This window comes from Amblyomma americanum, chromosome 9 (genome assembly GCF_052857255.1).
Source record: "Amblyomma americanum isolate KBUSLIRL-KWMA chromosome 9, ASM5285725v1, whole genome shotgun sequence".
NCBI lineage: Eukaryota > Metazoa > Arthropoda > Arachnida > Ixodida > Ixodidae > Amblyomma > Amblyomma americanum.
Genome location: NC_135505.1, coordinates 15,181,355 through 15,195,106, shown reverse-complemented (window position 1 = coordinate 15,195,106; position 13,752 = coordinate 15,181,355). Strand labels below are relative to the sequence as shown.

Genomic DNA, 13,752 nt, shown 5'->3' with positions numbered 1-13,752 from the left:
ACACGATGATGAAGATCGTCGGCTGCGTCAAAACATAGGGAAGAACAGGTGTTCCACAAGCGCCAGTACGTAGATAGCGCGTGTGTCATCCTTAACGTTTAATATTTGCTAAATGGCCCTCTAGCCCTTTAAGTGTCGCTGTGCGTGTTATAAGTTTCACGGAGGAATTGCACACTTATGAAATCGTAGTTGTTTGGAATTAGTCGCGCTTCCCTTCATTTGAAGCCTTCACCCAGAAATATTGTTTTACATTTTCAGACGCACTCTAAATGGCCACCTTAGACTTGTTTTACGACCGTTATTTGCGAAACTTAACCCCCTAGCGGCCTTGGACGAGCCACGTTCATCACGCATAAAACGACTTCTATTCCTGGCTCATGACGAGTCTAGCTTGTGTCTCTTCTTCCACTCTGTGGCTGGTTTAAGGCAAGTAGGGCTCGTCCAAAGCATTTTTTCTGGTTGGCCGACAGATTGAAACAGATTTACGAAAGACTATTCTGGTACGAATTTCGCAAAAAAAATTGAGTCTGTTAGGAGTTTAACCCCTAACGTTAACTCACTCACGATAACTCCATGCGTTTATTGCTTGTGGCAAAAATTAATCTTATGACTTTCTTTTTGCAATGGTGATGCTTGCCCAGCAAGAAAAGGCGCGTCCATTCCAGAGGAAATTGAAAATTTTCTGGCCCTTGGTTCAAAACTCGTGACACCTACACCAAAACAAACACAGAAGTGCCTGTTTGAAGTAAAAAGCTCTGTAGTCTCACGTCTAGGGTCTTCGCAAAAACAGCTTGGCTTAGTGCACCTTATTTGTGAAATCTGCGGAGGCCTATTATAACATAGAAAAACTTCGTTTTCAGTGAATGCAGTGCCTTCGTCATTAAACAGCGGTGTAATCTAACGATACAAGCCTCTTTAACTCTTCCTAAGCATCTTTGAGAAGTGGCATCATTTTTTCGGCGCTCTCTGGCAGCCTCGTACGCGCAGTGCAAGGGCCTAGTCAGCCTCGTTAGTGCAGTGGCGTTTAGTGCAATAGCCTTTGAGTTGTCTCCACACCAAACCACCGCTGCTGTCCGACAAGCAAGAATTTCATTTGAACTAGTTGGCTGTAGCATGACACGGTTTACGCAAAACCGTACTGACACTTACAGACGGAGACAAAAACACACAACACAGGACTGGCGCCAACTTCCAACTAAGTTTATTCATGGAAAGAAACCACTTCATAACCACAAGAGCCGGCAAAAAGATACAAGCAAAAAAGATAGAAAGGGTGACTTAGGAAAGGCACACGTGCCAAAAAGGGCTAAACCAATGATTGCAACGGTAACAATGACCCCAACTAAGAAAGCTCATCTCTTCTTCTGACAGCGACCCAGATGGCTTGCTTATGAAGATATGGCCCCTCTGCTTGATGTCCTTTGGTCTTTTCTTTGGTCCTTTTGGCACGTGTGCCTTTGTTAAATAACCCTGTGTATCTGTTTTGCTTGTACCTTTTGCCCCTTCGAGCTGCTTTTTCCATGATTAAACTCAGCTGGAAGTTGGCGCCAGTCGTGTCTTGTGTGTCTCCATTTTTTAGCGCCAGTACGCTTTTGCGTAAACCATGTCTGCTGTCCGAGATGGGTCGAAAGAGGTCAAGTGAAGTTCTGACGTGATCATAACTTGAGCTCCATGGCAAGTGGCAATCTGGCTACCGAAATCTGAACAACCTGCCCCTCGTGAAAGTTCGAAATTAAACTAATGACTAATGGAGAGAGGTCACGCGTGCTTGTGACCAAAGCAGAACCTGGCCAATGGGTATTGAGCAACCTAACTTCTAGACAGCAACACAGCCGGAAAACTGAGCCCTTAAAAGTTCACTCAATAGTGTATTCTGCTAATTTCCTTTGAGAGGGTAAGCATATCTCGTTTTTAAAACCATCTGCAACCAGCAGCTATCACGATCTTAATGTCCAACATTTTTTGCCCCTACAAAAGTTTTCAAGTGCAGCTTTTTACCGCGTGCCATGGAGAGTTGGAACTCCTTGCATGACAACATTCGTGCATTATAAAAAAGTCGTTTTTTTTTTGGGGGGGGGGGGGGAGGAAAAGACGCAGTATCTGTCTCACATATCGGCGGACGCCTGAACCGCGCCGTAAAGGAAGGGATAAAGGAGGGAGTGAAAGAATAAAGGAAGAAAGAGGTGCAGTAGTGGAGGGCTCCGGAATAATTTCGACCACCTGGGGATCTTTAACGTGCACTGTCATCGCACAGCACACGGGCGCCTTAACCGGACCGCGGCGGCTGCGTTTCGATGGAGCCGAAACGCTGAGGCGCCCGTGTGCTGTGCGATGTCAGTGCACGACTTTGCGTCGGCAGTTGAGTCGTAGCGTTGTATGGTGTTGTGTGCAGCGTTTATATTTGTAATCCTTGTCATGTACCCTTTTATGCGTGAAATTGTGCCACATTTTATGCACCCTATCCGGCTATAGCCCCTAGAATAGGGCTGCAGTATATTCATACAAATAAATAAGTGATAAATGAATAAATAGATAATCAAAATAAAAACCAACAAAAATGCGGCATATGTCAATGTGGGCACCTTCAAAGCATAGCGGGTACCAGCTACTGCAGCTGGCAGTCCCAATATGCCGGTGGATGAACCGACAGTTGCAAAGGAACCGACGCTCACACACAGGTTTTGAACAAAAGCTGCGATAAATGTGAAATTCAATGCAACTGCATGGCACACTTAGGGTGACTTAAGCGCCCCCATAGTTTTTTTTTTTCTCGGGTCACTTCCGTTAAAGAGCGGCTGGAATCTAATGGCGATTTCCATTGGTCGTGCTGTAGCAGCTTTTCTTGCTCCGCGACGACGAATACGAGTTCCACTGGTCGACCTGGACCGACTGCGCGAATTCCGCTGGTCGCTTGGAGCAACTCCGTTCCGCACGGAGCGCACTAGGTTGATACGCCGGCCGGCGGCTGATCTCACCGGAACTTGTAGTCGGCGATGTCGTCACTTCCGAAACACACAAATGATTTTCAGTTATTTTTAGCGCGTGCAGGAATGTCAGCGGGAAACATTGAGCGCTGTTTCGCGCGCGCGCGTATGTCGTCTGCGTCCTGCATCATAGCGATTACAACTCTCCATTATGGAATCGTATGGAATGGCAATAGCCCTCGCGTTGTCTGATGAGAGCTCGTCGGAATTTGAGTTCGCGCACTCAGGCAGCAGCAGTGACAACGAAAAGTACCTCTTCGAAGCATTTTTCGAGAAACATTTCGCAGAAGTCCCTGCGAAGCGCCCTAAAGTGATAAACTACATCACTAATGTGGTGCACCTGTACTCTGACGATTTGGTAAGTACGTACGCTTCTCTGTACATGAAAGAAAATATGCGGCGAATATGCGCTGAGGCCTTGTACAGCAGTTCATATATATGTTTTTGCACAGTTCTGCAGGAACATTCGTGTGTCGAGGACAGTGGCGATGTTACTCACCGATGGTTTTGAGGCGTCCCCCGTAAACCCTCTTTCCGACAACGGTGGTTCGCCGGCTAAAACAGCTGAGGAACACGTCCTGACTTTCCTTTGGTAAGTGCGCGACGAACTTGATAATTCAGATGCACTGGTGGTGAACCAGTGCGCGCATCAGCTAAGTTAACTGTATAATCAGCTTTAGCAATTAAATGCAGTGTGAACCATGTTTATTCGCGATGTAAACGTTGCGCCAAATAACAGCAAAAAAAGCTTCTGTGCCCGCAGCCTTAGTGTCTGAAGTGAGCAAAGCGCGGCAGTGTTTTAGTTACGGTATGTTGCACCTGTGACTATTTCAATCGCCCACGCGTTTGTGTTCTCAACCATAGTTATATCTGAAATTAACTGCACATGCATGCATAATAAAGATTGTTAACTTCACAGCTATAAAGCCGATTTTTGAAATTCAGGCAATTGACTGAAATTTTTCCATTTAGCATTCTTATCATAACGCAGTTTTTTTCCCCTGCTTTTCAGGTATGCGGCAAATAAGACCTGCCTAAGGGACGTTGCTGGGCGTTTGGGGCTTGACGAGGCGACCGCGTTCCGGATTATTGAGTGCATGATTGAGTACCTGCGAGAAGTGGCCAAGACAGTTATTTCATTTCCAGCCGATTTGGAACAGCTGGCGAAACACTTTGAGCAAGTAAGACTACTCCTCAGAATGTCTTTTAGAATGTTTTATTGCAGGTACAGTGTGTACAGTACAGCTTCTTCGCACAACCGCCCCAGTGACTCCACACCCAGACAACAAAAATACCCAACAGTAGCACCAAAACAAGTTGAACTTCTGCTCACTGTAACCAACTGCAGACAGATCTCTAGGTTAATGCATGTACAATAGAATGGCATATGCTTAAAATACTGATCACTACACACTGTTCATTTGTAGTTATCACAGTGCAGTTAGCGGTCAGGTAAATGCATTGTCCAGTAACAAATGCATCCGAGATTCTATTGACTATTCAGGCACAAGTAGTAAAGTGAAGCGACATGAAAGAAGTATGTAAAGAATGACTGAGCATAAAACAAAAAAAAAGAATACAAGATATACAAGCACTCAATAGCACTATCAAGTTGTACTCAGACAGAAGCATGATCAAAGCAGATCCAATTAGCAGACAGGTAACGTACCCTGATCTGCAGTTGTTCACCTAGCTTGAAAATGCTGTGAATAATATGCAGCTTGCATATTATTTGCTACAAAAACATTGCATATACATGCCACTAGTAAGAAAATTAAAAATATTGTAAAGGCAAACAAAAATACCACTGTGTACAAAAACATTAAATCACAAATTAACACTTCAGCAAGTTGCTAAAAATAGAGACTAGCTTTCAAAGTGCCAGGTTGGTGGCCACAGTATATAATAACAGTTTAATGTGGGAAGCCCTGGGGAAGCAAATCTGTTACGGCATGTATATTGAACTTGTATCATTGCATGTCAAAACACATTTTTATCCAGTTGGTTATGTCTGGAAATAATGCAGCCTTAGAATATGGCCTCATATCAAACAATTCACTAAGTTGAGTAACATATGTACCTTTCAGAGTTGCGTCTCCTTGTTTTTACATTTTTGGTAAGGAGAGGCATACGCGAAAAATACGCCTATGGGTGGTTAAAAAGTAAACTGAGCTTGACCGGACGTTTTTGCTTTTTAATGCAGGTGTCTGGTGTGCCTGGCACCATTGGCTGCATTGACGGCTCATATATTAGCATTCGCTGCCCGGCGAACAAGATCCGGTCAACATATATCAACAGACATATGAGCATCTCACTGACGGCACAGGCATGCTGTGACAACAACAAGAAATTTGTGGAGTAACCCGTAGGAAACCCCAGCAAGATCTATGATGCACGAATATTTGAGAAATCAAGATTCTCAAAAAAGCTTACACGTGTCTGTGCGGATGGAGGATTTCATGTTCTCGGTGATTCTACCTACCCGATCAGAGAGTTTCTATTGACTATTTTTCAAAAATTATGGAAACCTGACTGAGAGAGAAAACACATTTAACATGAAGTCGTCTGCTAGGCGGGTTCGGATAGAGAATGCTTTCGCTGATTTGAAGGGTCGGTTCCGGCAGTTGCTGCATGTTGACTTTTTTGTTGGAGACGAAATGAACTAGTTCATACTGGCATGCTGTGTTTTGCACAATCTCTGCATCGACTCAGGAGACAATACTGTGCCACCGATTACTGATGATGAGTCATCGAATGCAGAGTGGAAGAGTATGCCTCCTGATGACAGTGAAAGCAGCAGTCCATTTACAGCCGCAGAAGCTACACTCCGCCGCCAAGGAGAACTGAAGCGAGAGGAAGTAATGCGAGCCATGATCCTGTGAACAAGAAAAAAACAACCCTTTTCCCACATTTTCGGGCAAAGCTTTTGCAAATATACTCTCAATCTAAACCGAATGCCTTGCGTAGTAGTTCCATTTTTTCTCTGTGCTTTTGTTCTCTTCTTTCTTCCTTAGCTTTTCTTTTTTCTCTGCTTCTGCTTCTCTTGCTGCTTCCCTCTCTGCTCTTTTTTTTGGCCTTCTGCTCCTCTAGTTCTTGAATATTTTGAAAAAATAAATCCATTTCCATCATTCGAGCTGTGCTCTGTCTGTGTCGTCTTTTCTCAGGAACCTCATCTTCTTGTGTGGCTCCTTGTTGTTCAGTGTCCACATAGGTCGGTTTTGAGGGCTCAGGGGGCAATTTCTGGGAAAGAATGCCTTGGGCATCTCTGACAACCTCGGGCTCAAGGCTGTCGTCGAGCCACTTAATTTCCTCCAGTTCATCGTCAAAGGGCACATCTTGCGGTGAATTGCCTGATTTGGTGTTGCTGTCTACGGCAGTTCTTTTTCTTTTGCACAGGGTCTTGTACCTGTTGCAGCACTGCTCTCCTGTTCTCACTACTCCTAGAGTTTTTTCTAGCTCCATGGAAATTTTTTCGAACATTGTTTTTTGTTCCTGAATTTCTTCCGAGGCCCAACTTAAGCAAAGTATGTGGCGTATAAATCAAGAAGTATTTTAGTTTCTCCTACAGTCCATTCGCACGTATGAGCTGGAATAAGAGGCACTAATTAATGCCCAGCCACGCTCACAAGCATCAATGCTTAAACAGGCTCGTTACTATCACGTTAAATTGCCTGGAAATAAACTATTATTATTATATTATTATCATTATTAATGTTCTTATTATTATTATTATTATTATTATTATTATTATTATTATTATTATTATTATTATTATTATTATTATTATTATTATTATTATTATTATTATTATTATTATTATTATTATTATTAATGTAAAGAAATACAATGTCCACATACCACGTGTTCCTTGAATGCCACTTGGCTCTGCCCCCTGAGTGTGGCCATGCGAGGGGCCAGGCCGTCCTTCTGCACCAGGAACTGCAGTGGCGCAAGAAGTTTTCTTTGCTGTTGATTACAGTGCAAATCTTATATGAACTAGCAAGAGGTTGGGTGCTTCAAGATATATAGTAGCACGTCTATGACGGCCAAACGTAGTAGAATACTAGAAGATTGAAAGACACAAACACTGAAAAATAAAAAAGTTCTGTTTGTACTTAAAGTTAAATCAAATATCTCACCAACTGTAAACTTATAAACTGAAGAGTGGAATCTGGTACAAGGCACTAATCCACAAAATCTATCGCGTCAAGCAGTGAGAGACTCAGTTAGCACCCTTCAACCAAAGTAGGTTAGAGCACACTTACTAATTTCTAGTGACACCTCCACATTACCATGCGCTGCTCCTGCCTCTGCAAAAATATTCACACAAAAAGGTTGGGAGGGTATTCCGGACGGTCCAAATATATAACGCTACGATGCAATATGAAGGGGTGTCTATAGTAATATGAAGATGTCTTAACAAGTATTTCGATTGTGGCCGCTGATAGTTTTAGCGTCGCACACCGCATAAGCAGCGCCACAGATAAGGGGCTGCATCTGTTAGTGCCACAACGACGTAAGCAAACCAAAGGATAGAGCCGCAGCGCTTACCCTGCTCCGGCCGTTGCCCCAAATAGAAGCTGACGTGCAGGGTCTGTTTGCAATCGTTGCGCGAGTATAGCAGTCGGTACACACTTCATGCCAGCTGACAACATATTACTGAGTAAAAAATCCAGCTGGGCGCGTTGCAAAACAGTCGCACCGTAGAACGTACCGTACCGTAAGCACTCTGCAGACATGCGATATATATTCATTTATGAAATTACCTAGAGCATAACTGTGCTCCTCATTGCCTACGAGGTTCACCAAAATTCGGTGCACCTCAGGCGTGATATGAACAAAGCGACTGGTAGGTTCCATCGCGAAAGAAGTGCCTGCTCACCGCTATACTCGCCGCATCTCGTCGTCTGCTTACGCCTATTTTGGCGCCATAATTTCCAGACCTCAACTTCCGAAACCAGGACTTCCGCTGCGCCCTCTACATGTTCCAGTGGTCGACAACGGTAGCTGGTAATTCATGACTTGCAGGTAGTCTTAGCGCTCGTCTTGTGTCCCTGTCTTGTCATCGTTTGTCTCGCGTTAAGCCTATGTGCCAATCTTTTTAGGTTTAAGAGAAAGATAATGAGCGACGAGTGGTCTACAGACCTTTCGGGTTTGCCTATATTTCCGGGAGACTTCATGGATACCCATTATGGGTCGAAGACGCAGTCAGAGAGGCACCGGCAGTGTAGCTAGCAATTCAGAACGGAGTAGTATGTGAGACCAGGAAGTGTACTGGACAAGCATATCTTTTCGTTGCATTTTATAATGTCAGACTCGGACTGTTCTTCAGTTGTAGTCCTCTGTTCGTTTCTTTTCTTGTGTCGACGATCATATCGATGAGGTTGAGTCATGGTGTCCACGCCCGAATTGCATGGACGACGCAGTGTCGCGATTGTGAACTCGAATATAAGTATATTCTATGGTGAAACTTGCTATTGATGGTTTTTCTCTAGTGCTTGAGGCCGTCGGATGGTACTGCGTCACCATAGTTTCTATGACCTTCGGTTATGTTGTGCCGTTTCATTGCACACAGATAGCACAAAGCGCAACAATTAGTCGAGCATTAGGGACGTTGTGAGCTGTTTTCACATTTACATAAAACCTAACACGCCTGTTTTAGCGACCTGATCAACCCGCCGCGGTGCTCGATGGTTAAGGCGTTCTGCTGCTGAGCCAAAGGGCTCGGCTGCAATCCCGGCCGCGTGGACTGTTTTTGTAATGGAGGCGTAAAACGAAAACGCCCCAGTGTTCAAATGTCGGCGCACGTTAAAGATCCTCAGGTGGTCAAAATTAATCCGCTGGTGCGCACCTCATGCATGTCCCAAGTCAACACTTCGGCGCGTTTAAAAATAAAAAAACGACCTATCATCGGTGCTGTTGCTCGCATTTCTAAGCTGCACGATAGATGGTGCTCGGCAGAGTGATGGCCCAAACATGACTGCCGATGCTGCAGAGTGGATGAACACCATCTCTTGGGAAATATTATCTTCGTAAAGTACGCGCAGATCGAACAGCCGACTACGAGCGCTGAATGGCCGATTAGTGCGCGGCCTACGGTGTACGCTACTTACTGACAATGGGGTGAAGGTTGATCCGCTGCGGATCCGACCGCCTGTGCCACTTCGCAAACGAAAGAATTCATACGACTTGCATAAAAGCAAAACGAACGCCAAGGATAAAAAAAAAACGGGCACATGAAGCCGAACGGCAGAGGCAAATCTAATCCCACGTGAGAAACCACTAGCTGACCGACGGAGCGCGCCGTAACTACTAGCAGGCAGGTGTGCTCCCCGGCAAATACAAGACAAGCAAACACCTCAGCTTTGGGCCTTTTTAGTGCTGCACATGTTATTTGTTTTATGAATTCGTCGGCGATGAAATTATCAGCTTTCGATCGAAAAGCATTCACCGCCCGCAAGCGGCTTCCCGCCGGCCTCGCATCGTATTCCCAGGAACAAATAAAATAACGTGTATAAAGTTGGCACCCTCATCTTGTTTCCTAGGTTATACTTGGGTCCTATTTTGTGCACAGCAAGGTACAGAGCAGTATTTGGGCATCTTGGACGACGATGGACGCCAACGTGGCATCCAACATTCGAGCTACACTGTTCCTAATTCACTCTCGCCCTGAGCTAGCCTTACCGGCTAGCTCAGTTCGAAGAGCGACTGCTCCGGTGAAGCTGTGGTCCCGGGTTCGAACTGCGGACTAGGGCAAATTTTTCTTTACCTGCGAAGTTTCTGATAAAGCTGTATAGCTTTCCTCTGTAGCCGTATGGCTGCGCTCGGGTGGATGTCAATGTGTAATTACTCCCTTATTACAAATCTACTCCACCTTGGGGGATTCCCCTAAACATTTGACCAACACTATATACTGCAGCATCCGGAATCCCCCAAAATGGCGGAAACGCGCGCGCTCAACGCAAAGGGGCATTAGTTTTTGCATACGGCCTCTGAGAACACGCGGTGAGATAATTTCAAGCAGGACCTCCTTTCAAGGCGACAAAGCTTTTATACACTTACACCGTGTTTAGAAATAAATGAAGTTCGCGGCAGCCGGAATTGACTGGCGGTGAAAAGCACGCTTAGCGTTCGTAGGAATACATGGAAACACAAGTTTCCAGAGCAGATTCCTCATTTCAAAGTGCACCTATGATTTCCTTCAATAACGTATGTTGCCGGGCTAATTGGGCGGGCTAATAACGTATGTTGCCGGGCTAAAGACAGGCGGCTGTCTTTCGTCAAAAATTGGCGCCTGTCTGTCTTTTGTTTCTTTTTGTGCGGGCACTTGTAGCGCCATGTCTTTTTCAAGAACAACCATGATGTCGTCCCTTCGTGAAGAACTACCTAGTTCATCCTAGAAAAGATTCTGATAGTATGAAGCGTCATTTTGAAACCCATGTATTTTTAAAACACCACTTTATTTGCGCGTAGCAGTCGCACGCCGCTGGGGGTACGAGGCGGCAGCGCGTTCCATAGAAACGCGTGTGAACAAAATCACCGAATTATTTTTCTCGTTTGACACAGCACCCATGGGGCCGGCCGTTCGTTAACTGTTGGCAAGTGCTTTGAAGAGTATGAGGAAGTAAGCTGCGTCATTTCCAAGCTATCTTCATAAACATCACGATAAATATGCGTTGTGAAGGCGGACATTGACCCAAAAGCCGCTGTATCTGCCGGGTGTTCCCCCAAATCGCGGAGGCTTTACGTGTAGTTTAACATTTCTGCCACGCAAGATACATTCCGTCGTAAACACTGCCGTTCCATCGGCAGCTAGGTTTACATTGAAGACCGTCCTCAAACAGCACGATAAACGAGCCACGCTGTGTAGCAGGCGACTAACACCATGATTACAGAAATAGATGGCGCTGGCGGAACCCGGAGCCGGAGGCGGCCAGCGCTCTTTTCTGCGGCGCCATCTACTACAGTGCGCGGTTCTATTTCGTGCTCTTTCTATGGCGTTTGAGAAGTGCTTCTTCAGGCAAAGCTGTCGCAGCTGTCTGTTTGGAAAGACTGCATTAGTGAGCAAATGTAGCGCACGGGGCAGCATGTCGGAATACATGAGGAACACCGGCCGGATAGAGCGCCTTTTGGGGCTATGTCCGCCTTCACAATACGCGTTTATCGTGATATATTAAGAAGATAACTTCGAAATGATGTAGTTTACTTCCTCACACTCTTCTTCAATGCACTCGCCAACTATTAAAAAGCAGCCTCCTCCATGGGTGAAACGAGCAAAATATTTCTGAAAGTTTTCCTTACATGTAGTGTTATGGGCCACACTCCGGTTCCTTACGCTCAGCCGGGAATCAGCCTCATGCGCAGTTAACGGGGTGTTTTAAATATACATCGGCTCATAAATGACCCTTCATACTTTCAGAATCTGTTTAAGGGTAATTTGGTCGTTCTTTGTGAAGGGACGGCATCACAGGTGCACTGAGAAATCACAAAATTGTTTTTATAAACTTTTGTTCGATGTTATTTCTAGGGGTGATAAGCATATATTTCACCCCAGTTTTACCCTGTCGTCCCAGCCGCCGTCAACAGAGCCACCGCGTCTTGCTTACCTAACAGATTGGAGCCGACGTTAGGGTGCGTACGAGTAAAGCGCAGTGACTTTCTACTGGCCTTGCTCGGGAGTGGTCTACGGACTGCTCCGGCCACACCACCTTGCCTCCCCGAATGCCTGCTCTGTCGGGGGGGAGGGGGGGGAATTACAGCATAAAAGCCACTCGCGAAATTGCGCCCAATTGGGCGCAAGGTGTTCGAGCGTACTAAACAAAAAAAAACATTGTCGAAAAATCTGGCCGATAATTCGGTATTGACTTCACTACTGCTTGAAATAAGGACGCCTTACTTATTGGGCCAGGTGATGCATAGGCGAGATGAAAAGGAAACAGCGGCAAAAGCAACGCGTTCACAAGAGGAGGGGTACACACAAGCATAGTGCGGATCTATTCCTTGTCTTGCGATTGCGATTCATTTCCTCGGGTTTTTTTTTTCCTGAACACTGCATGATCTTGTTTTCCCGAAAACAAACAATAGACAGCATTCCGGTAGGATCCCCGGCATTCCGAGTGTGCAGCGATTGCTTTTGCCCCGTGGATGTTGCGCTCACGGGAACGTGAGCCGATTCCTTACCATAGCACGACTCCGGGATAGGCAGGTGCGCGGCAGGAGAGAGATGCGGCAGCTGTGTAAGAGCAATGATAGTGGACATAGAGGACGCCGCACGGTGTGTGGGCTCACCGACACCGCTGTGTAAGCAGCGTGAAGAAAACGGGAACGGACATCGCCTGGGCGACGGGATTCGCAATCAGACACTGAAGCTGGGGTCTTCCAAGGAGGCAATGTTGGCTTCCCTGCCACAGGGCTTCAGTGGCCGCACAGATTATTCGTAGAACAGTGCTGAAATAATCGTCCTGCTGTTATAGTGATGGCATACACAGATGCAACAAATCAATTAGAGATGACCGTTGTTATTTGCGCGCCATAGACCATGATCACTCGTTTTTGACGCAGGGACACAACAGGGAAGCGAGAATGATTACTAGACGAAAATGGTACAGCTTAAATTGGGGACAACGCAGTGACCTATGGAAAGGAAAATGATAGGTGTAGCATTGAGAGACAGGATGAGGGCAGAGTGGATGAGGAACAAACGAAGATTAATGACCTCCTAGCCGGAATCAGGAGGAATAAATGGGATTGGGTAGCACCTGCCCTGTGCAGACAAGATAAGCGGTGGTCCTTATTTATTTATTCATTTAAATTGATTGATTTATACAAAATACTTACAGCGCCTCCATAGTGGCATTGTTGTAGGAAGAAACATAATAAAAGCAAGAGATGTATAATACAATAAATAAGACAAAGGATGAAATATACTCCGAAAACCCATGGACTATCGGAGGAAAAGAAAAAAACGAAAAGAACATTGCAGAAATGCAAAAACACGTGCACGACAGATGCGGGGAAAATAACATCTCAAAACACAGCGCTGTTCCAGACCCACGGCAACTTTGGGAATGACGGTAGAACGACATGCACTAGGACAAGAAATATTGCTACACTGACAGTAGCAGCCACATTAACAATCATTTTAGTGATAGCGAATTTTTTTGTATGGCGCAAGGGCATCTGCGGCCAAAAAGAGCGCCATGGCAAAAGGTTTACTTCGTTTTAATAAAGGTAGGGTCCAAGACACATTTCCCAAGCATTTCACCCTGGATAAGCGGAGCACCAGGCAAGGGCAAGCTTGTGCCTATGGTATCACCGGTCGGTACCAGGCGGCGCAGGGTATTGTTGCAAATGGGTTGCAAGCCCCAAGGGTAGCGTTGGCCTGGCGGCCTGGGGCACAGCTGGAAACATCCGAAGGTCCTGGCAAAGGATGAGTCGACTGCCAACAGAACAACTTGTTTATTCTGGCATCGCAAAACCGCAGCCGGTCAGGGCGACCACGTTACTCGACGGAAGAAATTGAAGCCTCTCTTTGGCGTCCGGGGCAGCTGCCTTTATACCCTCGGAGTCGAGGGCAAGAAGGAATGGCTCGGGATGAGGCGCACGAGACGGCAACACACGGACACGTTGAGACTTGACGTGACGCGTCCGCCGGGCCGGCGCCGGGCAGACCTTCTCGCCTCCCAGTTGGGGAGCTCCTCTCCCCGGCTGCCGCGCTTTGACAACCGTGGGCACCAACATGCACACACACACACGCACACGCGAAGAC

General features: G+C 46.0%; 1 protein-coding gene across 1 annotated transcript in view; it reads left to right on the top strand.

Moving 5' to 3' along the window:
* LOC144105445 (uncharacterized) overlaps positions 1–6,102 on the top strand; it is a 149,397-nt gene extending 143,295 nt beyond the window's left edge. Inside the window, exons 4-6 of the mRNA XM_077638565.1 lie at positions 3,437–3,576; positions 3,997–4,165; positions 5,188–6,102. Of these exons, the coding sequence (XP_077494691.1) occupies positions 3,437–3,576; positions 3,997–4,165; positions 5,188–5,346 (468 nt within the window). The 3' untranslated portion in view covers positions 5,347–6,102. The remainder of the gene's footprint in view (positions 1–3,436; positions 3,577–3,996; positions 4,166–5,187) is intronic.
* Positions 6,103–13,752: the final 7,650 nt, after the last annotated feature.